The sequence below is a fragment of the Salvelinus alpinus genome, chromosome 1, assembly GCF_045679555.1.
Source record: "Salvelinus alpinus chromosome 1, SLU_Salpinus.1, whole genome shotgun sequence".
In the NCBI taxonomy this organism is placed as follows: domain Eukaryota; kingdom Metazoa; phylum Chordata; class Actinopteri; order Salmoniformes; family Salmonidae; genus Salvelinus; species Salvelinus alpinus.
This window is the reverse complement of record NC_092086.1, coordinates 99,900,207-99,923,281: the sequence shown is the minus strand read 5'-3', so window position 1 is coordinate 99,923,281 and position 23,075 is coordinate 99,900,207. Positions and strand designations below refer to the sequence as shown.

Sequence of the window (23,075 nt, the reverse complement as noted above, 5' to 3'; positions counted from 1 at the left end):
GGTACCAGCAGCCAGCATTATGTTTGTTTTAAATAGTTGATTTACACTAACATTCCCCAGCTGAGAGTGGGAGAGCGAGAGAAGATTGGGCTGGGTAACAGAGGGTTCAAAGAGAGAGAGTCAGTCCTGTCTGAGAGGAAAGGAAAGGCCGATATCCATCACAAAAACTGTAATGTACTGCTACAGGGGCCCAGAGATTTTTGATGTAGGATGATTGTGAAGGTCACTTCTAGTAACTTTTTAAAATAACATTTTAATCCAAAATGCATGAAAATGTAATTATGTTGACACGATCTGAAATAAAATTGATGCGTGCCACTGCATTATTGGGAGATCAATCAATCAATCAAATGTATTTATAAAGACCTGTTAACATCAGCCGATGTCACAAAGTGCTATACAGAAACCCAGCCAAAAACCCCAAACATCAAGCAATGCAGATGTAGAAGCACGGTGGCTAGGAAAAACTCCCTAGAAAGGCAGGAACCCAGGAAGAAACCTAGACAGGAACCAGGTTCTGAGGGGTGTCCACATACCTTTGGCAATGCAATGATGAGGAGCAAGCGGTGGCTCTTTGCCCGTGGCTCTTATTCGTGCCAATGCTCGCTCTGTTTGCTACAAATATACACTACATTGCCAAAAGTATGAGAACACCCATTCAAATGAGTTGATTTGGCTATTTCAGCCACACCTGTTGCTGACATGTGTATAAAATCAGGCACACAGCCATGCAATGTCCATAGACAGACACTGGCAGTAGAATGGCCCGGACTGAAGACCTCAGTGACTTTCAACGTGACACCGTCATAGTATGCCACCTTTCCAACAAGTCAGTTAGTCAAATTTCTGCCCTGGTAGAGCTGCCCAGGTCAATTGTATGTGGTGTTATTATGACATGAAAGCGTCTAGGAGCAACAACGGCTCACCCGCGAAGTAGTAGGCCACACAAGCTCACAAAACGGGACAGCCGAGTGCTGAAGCGTGTAGCGCATAAAAATTGTCTGTCCTCGGTTGCAACACTCACTACTGAGTTCCAAACTGCCTCTGGAAGCAACATCAGCACAATAACTGTTCTTTGGGAGTTTCATTAAATGGGTTTCCATGGCCGAGCAGCCAAACACCAGCCTAAGATAACCATGCGCAATGCCAAGTGTCGGCTGGAGTGGTGTAAAGCTCACCGCCATTGTACTCTGGAGCAGTGGAAACGCGTTCTCTGGAGTGATGAATCCCGATTCACCGTCTGGAAGTCCGACAGACCAATCTGGTTTTGGCGGATGCCAGGAGAACGCTACATATGCCTGCCCCAATGCGTGTCAACTGAAAGTTTAGTGGAGGAGGAATAACGGTCTGGGCTGTTTTTCATGGTTCGGGCTAGGCCCCTTAGTTCCAGTGAAGGGAAATATTAACACTACAGCATACAATGACATTCTAGACAACTCTGTGATTTCAACTTTGTGACAACAGTTTGGGGAAGGCCCTTTCCTGTTTCAGCATGACAGTGCCCCATGCACAAAGCAAGGTACATACAGAAATGGTTTGTCGAGATCGGTGTGGAAGAACTTTACAAGCCTGCACAGAACTCTGACCTCAACCCTATCGAATAGGCCTAATCGCCCAACATCAATGCCCGACCTCACTAATACTCTTGTGACTGAATGGAAGCAAGTCCCCATAGCAATGTTCCAACATCTAGTGGAAAGCCTTCCTAGAAGAGTGGAGGCTGTTATAGGAGCAGAGGGGGGACCAACTCCATATTAATGCCCATGATTTTGGAATGAGATGTTCGACGAGCAGTTGTTCACATACTTTTGGCTATGTAGTGTACGTTGTAACTTGTCACTCAGATCTTAAAAGGATAGTGCGAGATTTGCACAATTATGCCATTTTTCTACTTACCCACAGTCAGATGAACTCGTGGATGCCATTTTTAGTTTCTGGATACAGAGAAATAAAAATGGTACGCATCAGTTCATCTTTCTTTATAAGTAGAAAAGGGGCTTAATTGCAAAAAATCTCACACTATCCTTTTAAAAGTGCTTCTAGGCAACAATTTTGTAGCGACGGGGCTAAGTGAATAAAGAGGAACCACTAAATCCCTCTCGCTTCAACATCTCTGTACCAACATCTGGTGAAATAGAAGAGAAAGCCTTGGTATGTTGGATGAAACATTCAGTGTTTTTCATTTGCTTTCAAGAAAGAGGGCCAACAGAAGACGATACCAAGACAGCTAAACCAATCATCATCAAGCCTTTCTTTCCCTAATACATACCACTTTTAGAGTAAAACCTCATCTTCATCTGTGGGACACAAAGGGAACGCTGTCCCCCCATCTCGTACATATTTTGAAACATGGATGTATCAACTTCACACCAGCGCTCCAAAAGAAACAGCAGCAGTTTCAAGCTGCGTATGTTGGCCCCTGCCGCTGCTCTTTGTCAAAATGACATTTCCAGTCAGTGGGCCGAGTGTGGACCAGCACATACAGACCTGGGCCCATTCCTCCTGGTCCTCATGTCTGGAGGCAGGCCTGGAAACATGACACATTGATGCCACCACGTGTCTCTGATCATGTGATGGTGGAAATATACCCCAGGAATGTCACTCTCTGACCAATGAAGTGTACACTGGTCACGATGGAAAAATGACAGGGCAGTTTTTTTTATTGTCACATACACCAGATAGGTTCAGTGAAATGTGTGTTTTTACAGGGTTAGCCATAGTAAAGCGGTGTCCATGGAGAAAATTAGGGTTAAGTGCCTTGCTCAAGGGCACATAAACAGATTTTGACCTTGTCCGCTCGGATATTCGGAGCAAAGCCCTTTCGGTTACTGGCCCAACGCTCTAACCGCTAGGCTACCTGCCGCCCAAAGCTTGTGGCTTTGCTCACCGATCCTGTGGTGTTAGTTCTGACCACCAGTGACTTAATACAAGCCTTTTCATTCAAGTCATGACGCTCACAGGAGGTACACTGTGGAAAAGCTACCAAATAACACATAACAATAACCCACAGAAGTACTAAAAAGACATATTTCACAGTGGCTGAACTTGGTGATTTTATTGCCGTTCACGGCTCTGTAACATCGGTTTTGACCCTGAAACATTATGAGTGCTGTCGTGTTCCAGAGGCTTTCTTTTTACTGGAGGAGACAACATGTTCTAGCTTCATCATTTTAAAGAGTAAATTAGCCATTGTTTTCACTGAAAACACATTAATATCTGGTTCTAGTGTGTAAGCCAGGTAACAAAAGAAAACGAGTTACTTCTTATTGTCTCCTAACATTTAACTGCCAAGTAGATTGTGGTTAATGGTTAAAGAGTCTCTGGGAGATTACATACTAGAGATGCAGCATAATTCAAAAATACTTATTTTCAAATGGATGGTTGTTAAAAACCTATTGTTTCATACACACAGAATATATACGGGTCTTTCTATAAACTAGGGTACCACCGAGGAGTTCCTACACTGGACAACTTGTTCCAGCTGTTGACTAGTCATTGATAATACTTGTTTTCATGTCATTACATTAAGATATAAGGGGGACATAGCTACATATATTCAATAACATTCACGTGTTCAACCCTTTCTTCTGGTTGGTGTCTTGACTGATTGGTCAAAAATCTTCTGAGATAAAACATACATTTTATGTCCTTGCATTATGGAAGTGTAAGTTGTCATTGTATCATATATTAAGCAGTTAAATTAGACATTGAACTTGAACCCTGTAAGAATCCTGGATCTAGCTGTCACACCCTGATCTGTTTCACCTGACTTGTGCTTGTCTCCACCCCCCACCAGGTGTCTCTCATTTTCCCCATTATCCCCTGTGTACTTATACCTGCGTTTTCTGTTGGTCTGTTGCCAGTTTGTCTTGTCAAGTCTTACCAGCTTGTGTTCCCGGTTTCCAGTAGCTTTAGTTTCTGGTTCTGACCATTCTTCCTGTCCTGACCCTGCCTGCCGTTCTGTCCCTGATTGACACTGCCTTGGATTACTGATCTCTGCCTACCTTTGACCTGCCATTTGCCTGCCCCCTGTTTTGTAATAAACAACTGAGATTCGAACTGTCTGCATCTGTGTCTTATCCTGAGTCGTGTTACTAGCTGCGAGACAGTTTTTTGTATAGATCTCAGAAATGCAGTGTAACTACGTAACATTTTGTATCTCCTTATGTGGAGTGAAAACTGTTTTCATGGGCACACAAATCCCAAAATAATCTAAGTAATTTCGAAATCAAATGCACTAACTGAAAGAGTCACCTTACCTTGACAATTAAAACCTAAGTTGATACTGTCATTAAAGTGGTTCTAAAATAATTATGCATAATACTGGATGCGCATTTGGTGTCGAACTGTTTAATTGCACCATGATATTTTCATAATTTGATCCAGGAAGGAATTTTCCTTGCTGGAAAAAGGTTGTTCACGAGGAATGTCCAGAATGTTTTGGTGTCTCATTTATTATGCCGGTGTGACAGTTGGGCCTGGATCCCAACTGGATCCCAATTATGACAGTTGGGCCTGGATCCACGTTAGATCTAATATCCCTAGCGAATATTGATGTTGATCATCTGTTGTTGTCTGCTTGATTTACAGCCGGGTCTTGTTAGATTAACAGAGAAAACATCATGATAATGAGTTCATGTTTTCATTTGTTTTTGTGCCTCGGGTTATACACTGAGTCTACACCCACCGCTATTCCTATTCATTATTCTGGATATAATGACAACACATTAAACTGAAAACTAGCTGTTACTGGCAGAGAGGTTTGGAACTCGCTTTCTTATTGGTCTATCAACTAATTTACCACCTGGCTGTAACGCTTGTCTGATGAAGAAGGAGTGGACCAAAGCGCAGCGTGGTACACGTTCATGATATTTATTTAAATCTGAACACTAGAACAAAAATAACAAAGCGAGAAACGAACAGTTCTGTAAGGTAACTAAAACTATACAGAAAACAACTACCCACAATCACAGGTTGGGAAAAAAAGGCTACCTAAGTATGATTCTCAATCAGAGACAACGATAGACAGCTGCCTCTGATTGAGAACCACACCCGGCCAAACACAAAGAAATAGAAAACATAGAAATAAAGAAACTAGAATGCCCACCCTAGTCACACCCTGGCCTAACCAAAATAGAGAATAAAAGCCTCTCTATGGCCAGGGCGTGACACATTACGTAGCCTAGTGGGCTTATTGATGACATGATCTGATAATGAAATAACATGACAAATACATTTTGGTTTCCATGTTACACCTGCAATTCTAAACAATATAAGGGGCTTGAAGTAGTCTACTTGAACTTGAATTTGGAGCTCAGAAATTCAAGTACTGGAATAGGCCTGCCTTTCTTCAATTAGGTGCTTGGAAATTCCTTGTAATTATTGTAGCTGATTTCTAAGGTCTCATGCTCCTTATAATTATCAGTGATTTCTTTCTGATCATATTTTGTGAGAGATGTGGCCACTTTCGTTTCTTGCTGCTTCAATTGAAGGGTGTTGCTCTACTCTCTTCAATTGAAGGGTGTTGCTCTACTCTCTTCAATTGAAGGGTGTTGCTCTACTCTCTTCAATTGAAGGGTGTTGCTCTACTCTGTTAAAACCACATGCGGTTATTATGAGTACAACAACATCTAATGTTGGCTTCAACTTTGCTTTCCATACAAATCATTCAATTACAAAAATAACCAGGTTTTTGGTCGCTGTTTTTGGTGAGATTCAAATGGCGATGGTGAGATTAACGCTACAGCAGTTCATGGTCATAGGCTTTATTATTGTTTGTGCCTGTGTCGGCCATATAGGCTACAGAAAAATCGGCATGCATGCACCCAATATATTTAGTCAGGCAATGTCCACATTACTCTCACATATTTTAGAATTTAAAAATAATGTGAATATCGATGCATTCTCAAGGCCAAATATTAGGCCCTATATGTACAATTATATAAATTATACAATTGTATGACATTGAGGTCCTTGAAAATTACAATGAAGTGCTTGAAAAAGTCCCTGAAAGTTCTGGAATTTGACTTGCCAATGTCTGTATGAATCCTGCTTAAAAGATGTATAGTCCTAGTCCTATGTTGTTGTATAGCTGGAGTTATGGGCCTATTTGCATATTTTCACTTTTATTCCTTTAAGTACACATGTGGAACTACATTTTTGTTTCAAAACATTTTGAAATGTTGATCCCAATGTCACACATTGGGTCCATTATTTATAGAAAAACCCATAAGATATTTCAGAGGTGTGATATCATATGCCAATCTACCCCCCCATTAAACTTTCAGCCAGACCATTAGTGTCAGGGCCCACCCCTTCTACTCTCCCTTTTTCTTTCATACTGAGCCAGAGTAGTGTATGTCTGTCTGTCACATCCACCTCCAGAGTAGTGTCTGTCTGTCTGTCACATTCACCTCCAGAGTAGTGTCTGTCTGTCTGTCACATTCACCTCCAGAGTAGTGTCTGTCTGTCCGTCACATCCATTAAACTTTCAGCCAGACCATTAGTGTCAGGGCCCACCCCTGCTACTCTCCCTTTTTCTTTCATACTGAGCCAGAGTAGTGTATGTCTGTCTGTCTGTCTGTCTGTCTGTCTGTCTGTCTGTCTGTCTGTCTGTCTGTCTGTCTGTCTGTCACATCCACCTCCAGAGTAGTGTCTGTCTGTCTAGTAATATTTTACATCAATAGCAGTCAATATTAATCGTCACCTTATTTCAGTCTCATCTGAAAGTTGTAAATTCTTGGTTATCTTCACGAACCCTGGCTAACAAGTTGAATCAGCAATACAAAATTGGGTTGAATTATTTATTTACTAACTAATCACACAAAATTACATATACACAGAATGAACCATACATTGATTACAAATTACGTCATAAAGGAAAACGTCCCTAGCGGACGGAGCAGATATGACAGCTGGTTACACAAAGAACGGGGGTTGGGTTTGAGTGAAAGAGCGGGAAGACTGAAGAACAAAGGGAGAAGCGATGTCTCTATCGGGCCGTAGGCAGCTACTCTATCGTAAATATAGAATCTTATGCATTCTAAATTACTGCCCATTTGGAAAAGGAAAATGCAATAAATATTTACTCTGAGCTGCGCTTCAATAGGTTGGTGGTAGATGGAAGGCCGTGTTGCCCAACAGAGTCCTTTGTCCTTTGAAGAGTGTCTCTGGTGGTGAACGGGAAACGTTGTAGTGTCTTCGTTGTGTGGTAGACGGAATACTCTGTCTGTCCTCTCCTAGCCCACGTTTACAGCGGCCGCTGCTAACTCAACGGCTAGGAGGTATCACTTCTGTAGCGAATAAGAGTTCAAAGTTCATACCATTCGCAACCAAAGCTCTCGCTGAGGTTGGCTTCGTTCTGTAGTTATTATCTGAATCCTTCTGACATCGGACCGTCATCCTAATGTACCCGGAACAGAAGGTTACATTTTCGTCAAGGGCTTATATAGTGGAGGGAGAGAAGGGTGTGTTTCATAGTTTATAACCCATGTCTCTTCACAGGGGCAGGCCATTGATTGAGCAGAGCCCTAACCTTATGAAAACCCAAATCTCTCATTTGGAAGCTAAAATTACATTTAATCTTTTCACAAATAATTGTATACTTAAACATTTGAATTGTACAACAATTCCATGTGAATCTGATAACTACAATGTGTAGACTTTCCCAGATACAGTTTAGGTCGTCCTGTCATCAGTCATAATGTCTCAGATGACAACCGAACTGACATCATATTCATTAAGTACCAACGCATATTTTCAACTGGTTCTATTACCGAAATATGGTTCCTTTCCCTCCACTTGTTTGATGTTCCCAGACTCTCTATGTTTAACAAAGGCTATTCAAGAGTCCCTCTGTAGAGTCAAGAGAGAGGGAAGGGAGAAAGGTATTTATGTGGAGGGTCATAAACCTTACCCACAGGCCAACGTCATGACACTGTGCATCACATCCACCTCCAGAATAGTGTTTGTCTGTCCATCACATCCACCTCCAGAGTAGTGTCTGTCTGTCTGTCTGTCTGTCACATCCACCTCCAGTGTAGTGTCTCTGTCTGTCTGTCTGTCTGTCTGTCTGTCTGTCTGTCTGTCTGTCTGTCTGTCTGTCTGTCTGTCTGTCTGTCTGTCTGTCTGTCTGTCTGTCACATCCACCTCCAGAGTAGTGTCTGTCTGTCCATCACATCCACCTCCAGAGTAGTGTCTGTCTGTCTATCACATCCACCTCCAGATTTCCCCCTCTCTTGCCCTCCCCATCCCCCCTCTCTTTCTAATGCTGAGAGATTGCAATAACAATCCCTCTCACTAATTCTCTCTCTTCCTCTGATAGGAAGAGCCATTATCTCCCAGAAGGTGGTGGGTCACTGACCTGAGTGACTGACTGTGTCCTTCAACGTGTCCCTGAATTGGCCTGGACGATACAGGGCACAGGGCAGGGAGACCTGGTCCAGGGCACTGAGCTACTTCACATGAAGCACCGCCACCACCCGCCGAACCACTTAAAAGTACTAGGGCCAGCTGAGCAGCTAGCTAGTACTCAGTGTGTCATGGACATTTTGTTAGAAACGTCACAACGCTGTGTGCCTTCTGCAGGCTAAACTGGGCCACATGATCAAGGGTCCACACAGGCCCTTAGAACAGCCCTCAGTAAATGTTTATAAGCCTATAAATACCCCAGGAGAGAAGGAGAGCAGACTCCCTCAGGTCCTGCTTAGGGCCCATCAAGGACACCTCTCAGACAGTCGGCCTCTCAGCTGGACAGGCCATCTGAGATTTGGGACCAAGACTGACCGCCTTGCTGCCTTGTAAAGACTTCAGACAGTTCATAGCATCTAAGTAAAGATAGTCTATATCTAGTGCACATTAAAAAAGAGTCCAAAAACGATGTCATTCTGAAAAGGAAGAAGCATGACTTACGGTGTGTACTTGTAGTGTAGAGATGCACTACAGTAGAGGTCTTCACAGATCCACCTGTACACGAAAACTCGAGAACCGATTGTTGTTGGCCAATCATAAGTCATCAAAGGGGCAATAGGCTACAGTCATAGAGCCTCCGTGTGAGGCAAAAGTTAGGAGATATCTAATCAATGGAAGATGAACTTAAAATGATGGAATTACAAGTTAAAGGAGAAGGACAGGCTACAACGACCAAGAGCCAACAGGTAGACTGCTACTTAATATTCTGAATGGAGTTGCTGTTGTTAGTAACTGTGTAGGTCGAGAAAGCACATGCTGCCTCAATTAGCCTATCGAGCTAGCTAGCTTAACTAGCTTCTCTTGACTTGATGCCGTCAAGACGGGTACTACGTAATCATATTGGATGATAAATAACCTAGCTATAGCAGCTATTAGTCTACTATAGTGCAAGTCGGCTTGGTTGGTTGCTATCTCTCGTCTCTCCCTCCCTCCTCCCTTTTCCCGTGTCACTCGCTCACACTCACAGAAGCCGTCTCTCCCTCCTCTGGGTACTTCAATACAAAACCTAGGAGGCTCACGGTTCGCACCCCTTTCCAAACACTTACAGAGTAATTATGACAACTTCCAGAGGACGTCCTCCAACCTCATTAAGACCCTGGGTCTGAACCCCGCCCTGTGCAACTGGGTCCTGGACTTCCTGATGGGCTGCCCCCAGGTGGTGAAGGTAGGAAACAACATCTCCACTTCGCTGATCCTCAACACAGGGGCCCCACAAGGGTGTATGCTCAGCACCCTCCTGTACTCCCTGTTCACACATGACTGCGTGGCCACACACGCCTCCAACTCAATCATCAAGTTTGCAGATGACACAAACATAGTAAGCCTTATTACCAACAATGACGAGACAGCCTACAGGCAGGAGGCGAGGGCCCTGGCGGAGTGATGCCAGGAAAATAACCTCTCCCTCAACGTCAACTTAACAAAGGAGCTGATCGTGGACTTCAGGAAACAGCATAGGGAGCACGCCCCTATCCACATCGACGGGACGTATTCCACAATAACGTCTGCTAAATATGTGTATGTGACCAATACAATTTGATTTGATTTGAACCTATCCGAGGGCTAGGCGTCCCGTCAGCGGGACACCTGTCGCCAATTTCCGGTGAAATTGGAGGGTGCGCAATTCAAATAAATAATCGTAAGAATGATGGATATTAAACATCAAGGTACATACAAGTGTCTTATTGGTTAAAAGCTTAAATTCTTGTTAATCTAACTGTATTGTCAGATTTACAATAGGCTTTACAGTGACAGCATGCCATGCGATTGTTTGAGGACGGCGCCCCACATCAAAATATTTTTCAATCAGCACAGGCTTCATAAAATCACAAATAGCGATTAAATAATCACTTACTTTTTGAAAATATTCCTCTGATTTGCAATCCACCGTGAAGGCCTCTACATTACAGTACAAATGCTTTGCATGTGTTTCTGTATCATTGTGTGTGTGGGTTGGGGCAGAGGCAGGGCAGGGTTATGTTGTTGAGTACGCCCTGGGTGGGTATAGAGTCATGTTTTCCCTCCCTGTCCCCATGTTATCTCTTGACATGTGCCGTGGGCATATGGAGAGATCAGAACCGTACAGACTGTTTCCACTGGGCCTATTGAAGCTGACTCCCTTAAAAGGACCCCAGCCAGCTGAACACAGCTACAGGGCGAGTGGCTGTGGATGTGTGTTCATGTGGTTAGAACATGGGTGAAAACAAAGCCTTTTACAGACACAGAGTGATACTGTGGGTATCTCTGGCTGGGCGGCCAGGCCACCACCACCACCCAGTGATTATAGTCTATTTAATTCTCTACAATGGCTCTGTTTATCCCCACTGCATGTATTCCATGCGCAAAACTTCCTCCAGATGTGAACATCCTGAGTGAGCTCCCGAGTGGCGCAGTGGTCTAAGGCACTACATCTCAGTGCTAGAGGTGCCACTACAGACCCTGGTTCGATCCTGGGCTGTATCACAACCGGCTGTGATCGGGAGTCCAATAGGGTGGCGCACAATTGGCCCAGCGTCGTCCAAGTTAGGGTAGGCCTTTATTGTAAAATAAGAATATGTTCTTAAACTGACTTGCCTAGTTAAATAAAGGTAAAATAAAACATTCCGTAGAGTACTGTATTTCTCTCAAAACAAATGCTTCACAATGTGCTTCTCAGAGGGAGGAAATCATATGTACTGTATTTCAAAGCCTTTATGGACTTGGCATACCCTTTAAGAAGTCTAGAGCAGTATCAAAATTGAGAAATGAATGCCCATTAGACCCAGCCAGACATTCACTACGGGCATATAACTTCCTTTTATGTACATTTATGGAATTGTCTGTGAAGTGGATGATCATATTGCTCAGTTCATACTTAGGCAGACTTTGGTTTTGACAAAGCAGCATTCTGAGAGAGTTGGACAATGCCCAAAGTTAGACAAACCCAATGCTGCCAAACCACTAAACTCAAAGCTGACATTTTGGATTTGCAGACACATTCTCAGAGGATTTCTTCCCACCTGATTTATTCCAATGTCTGCTGAAGTAGATATTTAAAGCTCTCAAGCACTGAAAATTCCATAAACAATGTATTTTGTGGCTCAGATATAATCCCTTTACTAATCTGTGTGTCTTACTGTAATTACAGGGATATTGTGGGGGTTTGTTATTTATCCTTATAGACCTAATTCAACTGTCTGAAAACAGAATATTGCATTTCAAAAGTTATGTTCATATTTAGTTCTGGCAGTTGCATGTCCAGATATGTCAGTAACATTAAACTTAATGAACCGATACAAGCATGGTTACGACCATATTTATCTTCATAGTTCATATCTTTTGTTTTAGGATTCCTTCCAAGGAAACTCTCCTGAGCAATCTCCAAAACCAACATGGAGCTCCAGTCAAAGCAAACTGTCTCAATCATCAACATCGGTAACACATCTGAGGGGCAGAGTACTGAGCAAATACTAGCTAAAATACTGTACAAGACATCGTAATACTGCTGTGCTATTGACAGAGGCACTTCAACAGAAATGATAAATGGATAATTGTGGGTCATACACTGCAGAGCTGTGCTTGTCTATTAGAGAAGCATAGTCACTATCAATTCACAATCAGTGTTGGAGAGAATCTCCTCTTTCTCACAGCAGCAACACAAACAGCGTTATGGAGAGAATCTCCTCTTTCTCACAGCAGCAACACAAACAGCGTTATGGAGAGAATCCAAAACAGTGTATAACTACGGTGATGAAGCAGAGCAGCAGTTCACAACCATTCATCACTAGCAGTAGCAGAGTCCTTCTTCACACAGCAGGCCTGGCACCACTACTGCTTCTCAGACCCAGACCCAGCCCAGACCCAGACAAGACCCAGGCCAGAGACCCATGACCCAGACAGATATTAAAGAACCGCAGGAGTTCCAGCCCTGGCCTTCGTAGACAGACAGGTTAATCTAGTGCTCTGGGACTGGGAGGAACACCCAACTGAGTACGAACCCAGAGCCAGAGACATGTGGAGACCCAGTGTAAAGAGTCATCAGACTGAAGAGCAAAGCCTACACCTTTGTAGTCTCTGTAGTCTTCACATAGATTCTGGAAATGTCTGGGGATAGTTAATACTGTGATTGTTATTTAGATATGTCAGATAAAAATGGCATGAGAAGCACAAAGATAGAGACAGAGGGAGATTGGCAGAGGCCATGAGCAGTCAAAGGGGACTTTGTGGTAAAAGCTGCCAAAGGAAAGGTTGTGTGGTTGAAAGCAGCAGTAAGTGTCATAATGAATCTATAGCACAGGCCCTTTAATCACCATGGAGCCAGATGGCATAGTGAGCATGGCCCTTTAATCACCATGGAGCCAGATGGCATAGTGAGCATGGCCCTTTAATCACCATGGAGCTAGAAGGCATAGTGAGCATGGCCCTTTAATCACCATGGAGCCAGATGGCATAGTGAGCATGGCCCTTTAATCACCATGGAGCCAGATGGCATAGTGATCATGGCCCTTTAATCACCATGGAGCTAGAAGGCATAGTGAGCATGGCTTTTTAATCACCATGGAGCCAGATGGCATAGTGAGCATGGCCCTTTAATCACCGTGGAGCCAGATGGCATAGTGAGCATGGCCCTTTAATCACCATGGAGCTAGAAGGCATAGTGAGCATGGCCCTTTAATCACCATGGAGCCAGATGGCATAGTGAGCATAGCCCTTTAATCACCATGGAGCCAGAAGGCATAGTGAGTATGGCCCTTTAATCACCATGGAGCCAGATGGCATAGTGAGCATGGCCCTTTAATCACCATGGAGTCAGATGGCATAGTTAGCATGGCCCTTTAATCACCATGGAGCCAGATGGCATAGTGAGCATGGCCCTTTAATCACCATGGAGTCAGATGGCATAGTGAGCATGGCCCTTTAATCACCATGGAGCCAGATGGCATAGTGAGCATGGCCCTTTAATCACCATGGAGCCAGAAGGCATAGTGAGCATGGCCCTTTAATCACCATGGAGCCAGATGGCATAGTGAGCATGGCCCTTTAATCACCATGGAGCCAGATGACATAGTGAGCATGGCCCTTTAATCACCATGGAGCTAGAAGGCATAGTGAGCATGACCCTTTAATCACCATGGAGCCAGATGGCATAGTGAGCATGGCCCTTTAATCACCATGGAGCCAGAAGGCATAGTGAGTATGGCCCTTTAATCACCATGGAGCCAGAAGGCATAGTGAGTATGGCCCTTTAATCACCATGGAGTCAGATGGCATAGTTAGCATGGCCCTTTAATCACCATGGAGCCAGATGGCATAGTGAGCATGGCCCTTTAATCACCATGGAGCCAGAAGGCATAGTGAGCATGGCCCTTTAATCACCATGGAGCCAGATGGCATAGTTAGCATGGCCCTTTCATCACCATGGAGCCAGATGGCATAGTGAGCATGGCCCTTTAATCACCATGGAGCCAGATGGCATAGTGAGCATGGCCCTTTCATCACCATAGAGCCAGATGGCATAGTGAGCATGGCCTTTTCATCACCATAGAGCCAGATGGCATAGTGAGCATGGCCCTTTAATCACCATGGAGCCAGGTGGCATAGTGAGCATGGCCCTTTAATCACCATGGAGCCAGAAGGCATAGTGAGCATGGCCCTTTCATCACCATAGAGCCAGATGGCATAGTGAGCATGGCCCTTTAATCACCATGGAGCCAGATGGCATAGTGAGCATGAGCATGCCATTACTGTTTGGTGAGTGTCATGGCTGAGAGGATGCGTGTCTGTGAGTGTGAGCGTGCGTGATATGTTATTTGGGGGGGGGGGGGGGGGGCAGAACATGTGTGTGTGTGTGTGTGTGTGTGAGAGAGAGAGAAACAGAGAGAGGAACATAAAGAGTGAGAGACAAAAAGGGTGAGACAGAAAGAGAGAGCGAGAAAGAAAGAGAGAGACTCACCCGTGAGATAGTGAGGGGAAGACAGAAGTCCTTTCCTCCCTGCAGTCTGAAGCCCCAGGGGGCGGGGCCACCCAGGGAGACGCTGTAGTTGCTGTTCATGATTCTCCTGCAGAAACAAAAACATATTGAGGCAAAACATTAATAAGCTGGTCCTTTATAGCTTATACAGAAGAAGACAAGGCACTCCTACACTCCCATCTACAATATTCTAATATTGAATAAGAAACATAAAACATCAGCAAAAACAAACTAGTACCAGCTGTTCTCAGTTGGTCACTGAAGAGTAGGGCTGTGACAATACCTGCAACAATACCAGTGTTTCCATTGAAACATTTAAAACACGAAGCAGACCAAACTCTTTGGTCCTTTACAAACCTGCTGTATGTAAATTATTGTGTGCTATAGTTTTGGAAAATAAATAAATGTGACGTTTGTTTCCAACATTAGGGTTGTTTTCCTAAAGATGTTAAATCCGCTTTGTGTTTTGTTTCCTTTCTAACGAGTATAGTGATACTGGTATCATCCCGGCCCCACTGAAAAGGAGAACTACAAAGCCTAAACCATAGTCCACAGCCGCTGAGGCGTGATAGTCCAGCGTCCTATTGTGACATAGCTACATATCTCTGAGACCACCATCCGCGGGGGAAGCACACCTGCCGACAATTCAAAAACCAGCGCGGCTCCGGTACGTGTTCTCTATTCATTTGAATGAGTTGATAGTTTGAGACATTTCTTGAACTGCGCTGAGAATTTGTAAAGTATGGAAGCCAATGGTCCAATATTCTAGAACATTGCTGTGCGTAAGCTTGAGACCAAAGTCTGCCAAGCTCCAAATATCTGCAGTGTCACAAAATCCTTCACTTAGCTGATTCCATGGAGCCGGATGGGCTAAAAGTTAGGGCTTCTTTTATAACAGTATTGTTATTAGTCTGTTAAATTATTTTTGAAAGATAACACATGGTTACAGTGCCTTCAGAAAGTATTCATACCACTTGACTTATTCTACATTTTGTTGTGTTACAGCCTGAATTCAAAATGGATTAAATTGCCTGTAATTAGCGCCATTCATTTTTTCCTCTATCCTTAGCAGTCTCCCAGTCCCTGGCGTGAAAAGTGTCCCCACAGCATGCTGCCATCAACATGCTTCACGGTAGGGATGGTGTTAGACAGGTGATGAGCTGTGCCTGGTTTACTCCAGACATAGCGCTTTGCATTCAGGCCAAAGAGTTACATTTGATGTCTCATCAGACCACAGACTTTTGCCTTATGCTCTCAGTCTTTCACGTGCCATTTTGCAAACTCCAGGCATACTGTCATGTCTGGCCACTCTCCCATGAAACCAAGATATGTGAAGTGCTGTAGATACTGTTGTCCTTCTTGCAGGTTCTCCCAACTCAGCCAAGGAACTCTGCAGTTCTGTCAGAGTGGCCATTGGGCTCATGGGCACCCCCCTGACCATAAATTGGCCACAGATGGACTCCAATCAAGTTGTAGTGACAAGGATGATCAAAGGAAAGTGGATGCACCTGAGCTCAATTTGGAGTGTCATATCTAAGGGGTGTGAATACTTACAGTACCAGTCAAAAGTTTGGACATACCTACTCATTCCAGGGTTTTTCTTTATTTTTCCTATTGTCTATATTGTAGAATAATAGTGAATACATCAAAACTATGAAATTACACATATGAATCATGTAGTACCCAAAAAAGTGTTAAACAAATTCTTCAAAGTAGCCACCCTTTGCCTTGACAGCTTCATGATGTAGTCACCTGGAATGCATTTCAATTAACAGGTGTGCATTGTTCAAGTCCATATTACGGCAAGAACAGCTCAAATAAGCAAAGAGAAACAACAGTCCATCATTACTTCAAGGCATGAAGGTCAGTCAATCCGGACAATTTCAAGAACTTTGAAAGTTTCTTCAAGTGCAGTCACGAAAACCATAATGCGCTATGATGAAACTGTCTCTCATGAGGACCGCCACAAGAAAGGAAGACCCAGTGTTACCTCTGCTGCAGAGGATAAGTTCATTAGCGTCACCAGCCTCAGAAATTGCAGCCCAAATAAATGCTTCACCGAGTTCAAGTAACAGACACATCTCAACATCAACTGTTCAAAGGTGACTGCGTGAATCAGGCCTTCATGGTCGAATGGCTGCTAAGAAACCACTACTAAAGGACACCAATAATAAGAAGAGACTTGAAAAAAGCAATAGGCATTAGACCGGTGGAAATCCAAATTTGGGATTTTTGGTTCCAACCTCCGTGTCTTTGTGGTGAACGGATGATCTCTGCATGTGTGGTTCCTACCGTGAAGCATGGAGGAGGTGGTGTGATGGTGTGGGGGTGCTTTGCTTTGCTGGTGAGACTGTTTGTGATTTATTTAGAATTCAATGTACACTTAACCAGCATGGCTACCACAGCATTCTGCAGCGATACGCCATCCCATCTGGTTTGAGCTTAGTTGGACTATCATTTGTTTTTCAACAGGACAATGACACCAACACATCTCCAGGTTGTGTAAGGACTATTTGACCAAGAAGGAGAGTGATGGAGTGCTGCATCAGATGACCTGGCCTCCACAATCACCCGACATCAACCCAATTGAGATGGTTTGGGATGAGTTGGACCACAGAGTGAAGGAAAAGCAGCCAACAAGTGCTCAGCATATGTGAGAACTCTTTCTAGACTGTTGGAAAAGCATTCCAGGTTAAGCTGGTTGAGAGAATGCCAAGAGTGTGCAAAGCTGTCATCAAGGCAAAGGGTCGCTACCCTGAAGAATCTAAAAGATAAAATATATTTTGATTTGTTTAACACTTTGTTTGGTTACTACATGATTCCATGTTTTATTTCATAGTTTTTATGTCTTCACTATTATTGCACAATGTATAAAATAGTAAAAATAAAGAAAAACCCTTTTGACTGGTACTGTATAAATTTACAAAACATTATATGTGGGATTGGAAATTATGCAGACAATTACATTGATGGAAGCTACAATCTATCTGTGATATTAAAGCTGATCTACCCCCTAAATAAAGTAAACAATGAAATGAAAAGAAGAATATGAGCAAAGTAACCATTCTATGCAGCATTCTATCAAACAGTGAACAGTGTGAAGTCAATATGTGTTGTATTGAGTAGAAGTGTGAATATCAGTGATAGGTTTTTGGTGTAGCACATGCACATAACATTTCGAAAAGGGGAACAAGCATTGCTGGGACGGGGCGAACAGGACACTATGCCACTCTGAATTTGTCCCCCATACTACTGGTATTGTGACAACACTAACCAAAACTGTTCTTGTATAAAGTGTTTCAGCACAGAGATATGGAGTCATGCCAGCATTACACCTCACTGACACAACAGGCTACCACACACTTAGGAAGTGACATTGATACTATACACCCAGGAAGTGGCACAGCTACTACACACCCAGGAAGTGGCATAGCTACTACACATCCAGGAAGTGGCATAGCTACTACACACCCAGGAAGTGACCTAGCTACTACACATCCAGGAAGTGACAAAGTGATAAGAGGGCCAAACATAGAGAGTGAGGCCAGACTTAAGATGGTGGACAAATGAAGATGTCTTACTCAGGCTGTTTACCATTGAAAAAAAGTGTCCCAGTTCCGGTGTGCTTATTAAGGGGTGGCTCCCTCATAGACACCAATGCGATAGCAGCTTGGTCTGGTCTGCTTAGATCTTTGACTGTATATGATCCAGAAAAAATTAGGTAGTGGGATGTCCCGCTTCCTCTTCCGTCTCTGTCTAGACCACACATAAACATACGCAAACAGTAAATAAGAGATATGAAAGAAAACAAAAACAATCTAGCGGAAGATATTGCTTAATTCATGCCTGTCATCATAATCGACAGCACCAGGCCTCTTTAACATCTTTCAACTGATAGGCCTCTGTATGGCCTATTAGGTGTTTTTGTATTAAAAAGTGTTTCATAACCGCCAGCTCATCTCTGGGTTTAAGGCTAAGCTGAGGTGATTAATGTATTGTACAGTCGTGGCCAAAAGTTTTGAGAATGACACAAATATTAATTTTCACAAAGTCTGCTACCTCAGATTGTATGATGGCAATTTGCATATACTCCAGAATGTTATGAAGAGTGATCAGATGAATTGCAATTAATTGCAAAGTCCCTCTTTGCCATGCAAATGAACTGAATCCCCCAAAAAACATTTCCACTGCATTTCAGCCCTGCCACAAAAGGACCAGCTGACATCATGTCAGTGATTCTCTCGTTAACACAGGTGTGAGTGTTGACGAGGACAAGGTTGGAGATCACTCTGCCATGCTGATTGAGTTCGAATAACATACTGGAAGCTTCAAAAGGAGGGTGGTGCTTGGAATCATTGTTCTTCCTCTGCCAACCATGGTTACCTGCAAGGAAACACGTGCCGTCATCATTGCTTTGCACAAAAAGGGCTTCACAGGCAAGGATATTGCTGCCAGTAAGATTGCACCTAAATCAACCATTTATCAGATCATCAAGAACTTCAAGGACAGCGGTTCAAATGTTGTGAAGAAGGCTTCAGGGGGCCAAAGAAATTCCAGCAAGCGCCAGGACCGTCTCCTAGTTGATTCAGCTGTGGGATCGGGGCACTACCAGTACAGAGCTTGCTCAGGAATGGCAGCAGGCAGGTGTGAGTGCATCTGCACACACAGTGAGGCAAAGACATTTGGAGGATGGCCTGGTGTCAAGAAGGGCAGCAAAGAAGCCACTTCTCTCCAGGAAAAACATCAGGGACAGACTGATATTCTGCAAAAGGTACAGGGATTGGACTGCTGAGGACTGGGGTAAAGTCATTTTCTCTGATGAATCCCCTTTCCGATTGTTTGGGGCATCCAGAAAAAAGCTTGTCCGGAGAAGACAAGGTGAGCACTACCATCAGTCCTGTGTCATGCCAACAGTAAAGCATCCTGAGATCATTCATGAGTGGGGTTGCTTCTCAGCCAAGGGAGTGGGCTCACTCACATTTTTGCCTAAGAACACAGCCATGAATAAAGAATGGTACCAACACATCCTCCGAGAGCAACTTCTCCCAACCATCCAAGAACAGTTTGGGGACGAACAATGCCTTTTCCAGCATGATGGAGCACCTTGCCATAAGGCAAAAGTGATAACTAAGTGGCTCGGGGAACAAAACATCGATATTTTGGGTCCATGGCCAGGAAACTCCCCAGACCTTAATCCCATTGAGAACTTGTGGTCAATCCTCAAGAAGCGGGTGGAAAAAAATAAATAAAAAATCTGACAAACTCCAAGCATTGATTATGCAAGAATGGGCTGCCATCAGTCAGGATGTGGCCTAGAAGTTAATTGACAGCATGCCAGGGCGGATTGCAGAGGTCTTGAAAAAGAAGGTTCAACACTGCAAATATTGACTCTTTGCATCAACGTCATGTAATTGTCAATAAAAGCCTTTCAGTTATGAAATTCTTGTAATTATACTTCAGTATTCCATAGTAACATTTGACAAAAGTATCTATAAAGACACTGAAGCAGCAAACTTGGTGGAAATTAATATTTGTGTCATTCTCAAAACTTTTGGTCACGACTGTACAGTGATTACCAACTATTTCCATCAACTAGTGAATCCCCAGTGTGAATGCTGGCATGTCTTCAGACGTATCTGTCTATAGGGTTTAGAACTGTAGGCTGGTAATGGGGCTGATGCCACCGTGCTTGGTGAGGACAGAGCCAGAGACACACCCTAGAAGACCAGGGACGCGCTGGAACCTTGTGAGGAGAGAGTAGCAGAGCCAGGCAGAGCGAGAGACACACCCTAGAAGACCAGGGACGCGCTGGAACCTTGTGAGGAGAGAGTAGCAGAGCCAGGCAGAGCCAGAGACACACCCTGGAATACCAGGGACGCGCTGGAACCTTGTGAGGAGAGAGTAGCAGAGCCAGGCAGAGCGAGAGACACACCCTAGAAGACCAGGGACGCGCTGGAACCTTGTGAGGAGAGAGTAGCAGAGCCAGGCAGAGCGAGAGACACACCCTGGAATACCAGGGACGCGCTGGAACCTTGTGAGGAGAGAGTAGCAGAGCCAGGCAGAGCGAGAGACACACCCTAGAAGACCAGGGACGCGCTGGAACCTTGTGAGGAGAGAGTAGCAGAGCCAGGCAGAGCGAGAGACACACCCTAGAAGACCAGGGACGCGCTGGAACCGTGTGAGGAGAGAGTAGCAGAGCCAGGCAGAGCGAGAGACACACCCTAGAAGACCAGGGACGTGCTGGAACCGTGTGAGGAGAGAGTAGCAGAGCCAGGCAGAGCCAGAGACACACCCTGGAATACCAGGGACGCGCTGGAACCTTGTGAGGAGAGAGTAGCAGAGCCAGGCAGAGCGAGAGACACACCCTGGAATACCAGGGACGCGCTGGAACCTTGTGAGGAGAGAGTAGCAGAGCCAGGCAGAGCCAGAGACACACCCTGGAATACCAGGGACGCGCTGGAACCTTGTGAGGAGAGAGTAGCAGAGCCAGGCAGAGCGAGAGACACACCCTGGAATACCAGGGACGCGCTGGAACCTTGTGAGGAGAGAGTAGCAGAGCGAGAGACACACCCTAGAAGACCAGGGACGCGCTGGAACCTTGTGAGGAGAGAGTAGCAGAGCCAGGCAGAGCGAGAGACACACCCTAGAAGACCAGGGACGCGCTGGAACCGTGTGAGGAGAGAGTAGCAGAGCCAGGCAGAGCGAGAGACACACCCTAGAAGACCAGGGACGCGCTGGAACCGTGTGAGGAGAGAGTAGCAGAGCCAGGCAGAGCGAGAGACACACCGTGGAATACCAGGGACGCGCTGGAACCTTATGAGGAGAGAGTAGCAGAGCCAGGCAGAGCGAGAGACACACCCTGGAATACCAGGGACGCACTGGAACCTTGTGAGGAGAGAGTAGCAGAGCCAGGCAGAGCGAGAGACACACCCTGGAATACCAGGGACGCGCTGGAACCTTGTGAGGAGAGAGTAGCAGAGCCAGGCAGAGCGAGAGACACACCGTGGAATACCAGGGACGCGCTGGAACCTTGTGAGGAGAGAGTAGCAGAGCCAGGCAGAGCGAGAGACACACCCTAGAAGACCAGGGACGCGCTGGAACCGTGTGAGGAGAGAGTAGCAGAGCCAGGCAGAGCGAGAGACACACCGTGGAATACCAGGGACGCGCTGGAACCTTATGAGGAGAGAGTAGCAGAGCCAGGCAGAGCGAGAGACACACCCTGGAATACCAGGGACGCACTGGAACCTTGTGAGGAGAGAGTAGCAGAGCCAGGCAGAGCGAGAGACACACCGTGGAATACCAGGGACGCGCTGGAACCTTGTGAGGAGAGAGTAGCAGAGCCAGGCAGAGCGAGAGACACACCCTGGAATACCAGGGACGCGCTGGAACCTTGTGAGGAGAGAGTAGCAGAGCCAGGCAGAGCGAGAGACACACCCTGGAATACCAGGGACGCACTGGAACCTTGTGAGGAGAGAGTAGCAGAGCCAGGCAGAGCCAGAGACACACCCTAGAAGACCAGGGACGCGCTGGAACCTTGTGAGGAGAGAGTAGCAGAGCCAGGCAGAGCCAGAGACACACCCTGGAATACCAGGGACGCACTGGAACCTTGTGAGGAGAGAGTAGCAGAGCCAGGCAGAGCCAGAGACACACCCTGGAATACCAGGGACGCGCTGGAACCTTGTGAGGAGAGAGTAGCAGAGCCAGGCAGAGCGAGAGACACACCCTGGAATACCAGGGACGCACTGGAACCTTGTGAGGAGAGAGTAGCAGAGCCAGGCAGAGCGAGAGACACACCCTAGAATACCAGGGACGCACTGGAACCTTGTGAGGAGAGAGTAGCAGAGCCAGGCAGAGCGAGAGACACACCGTGGAATACCACGGACGCGCTGGAACCTTGTGAGGAGAGAGTAGCAGAGCCAGGCAGAGCGAGAGACACACCCTGGAATACCAGGGACGCGCTGGAACCTTGTGAGGAGAGAGTAGCAGAGCCAGGCAGAGCGAGAGACACACCCTAGAATACCAGGGACGCACTGGAACCTTGTGAGGAGAGAGTAGCAGAGCCAGGCAGAGCGAGAGACACACCCTGGAATACCAGGGACGCGCTGGAACCTTGTGAGGAGAGAGTAGCAGAGCCAGGCAGAGCGAGAGACACACCCTAGAATACCAGGGACGCGCTGGAACCTTGTGAGGAGAGAGTAGCAGAGCCAGGCAGAGCCAGAGACACACCCTGGAATACCAGGGACGCGCTGGAACCTTGTGAGGAGAGAGTAGCAGAGCCAGGCAGAGCGAGATACACACCCTAGAAGACCAGGGACGCGCTGGAACCTTGTGAGGAGAGAGTAGCAGAGCCAGGCAGAGCCAGAGACACACCCTGGAATACCAGGGACGCGCTGGAACCTTGTGAGGAGAGAGTAGCAGAGCCAGGCAGAGCCAGAGACACACCCTGGAATACCAGGGACGCGCTGGAACCTTGTGAGGAGAGAGTAGCAGAGCCAGGCAGAGCGAGAAACACACCCTAGAAGACCAGGGACGCGCTGGAACCTTGTGAGGAGAGAGTAGCAGAGCCAGGCAGAGCCAGAGACACACCCTGGAATACCAGGGACGCGCTGGAACCTTGTGAGGAGAGAGTAGCAGAGCCAGGCAGAGCCAGAGACAC

General features: G+C 45.6%; 1 protein-coding gene across 5 annotated transcripts in view; it reads right to left on the bottom strand.

The window, feature by feature from the left end:
- Positions 1-23,075, bottom strand: part of LOC139536707 (PDZ and LIM domain protein 5-like) — a 97,475-nt gene that overhangs the window by 68,482 nt on the left and 5,918 nt on the right. For all 5 annotated transcript variants that reach the window (XM_071337316.1, XM_071337322.1, XM_071337325.1 and 2 more), the window contains exon 2: positions 14,402-14,507. In XM_071337316.1, the coding sequence (XP_071193417.1) occupies positions 14,402-14,500 (99 nt within the window). In that variant the 5' untranslated portion in view covers positions 14,501-14,507. The remainder of the gene's footprint in view (positions 1-14,401; positions 14,508-23,075) is intronic.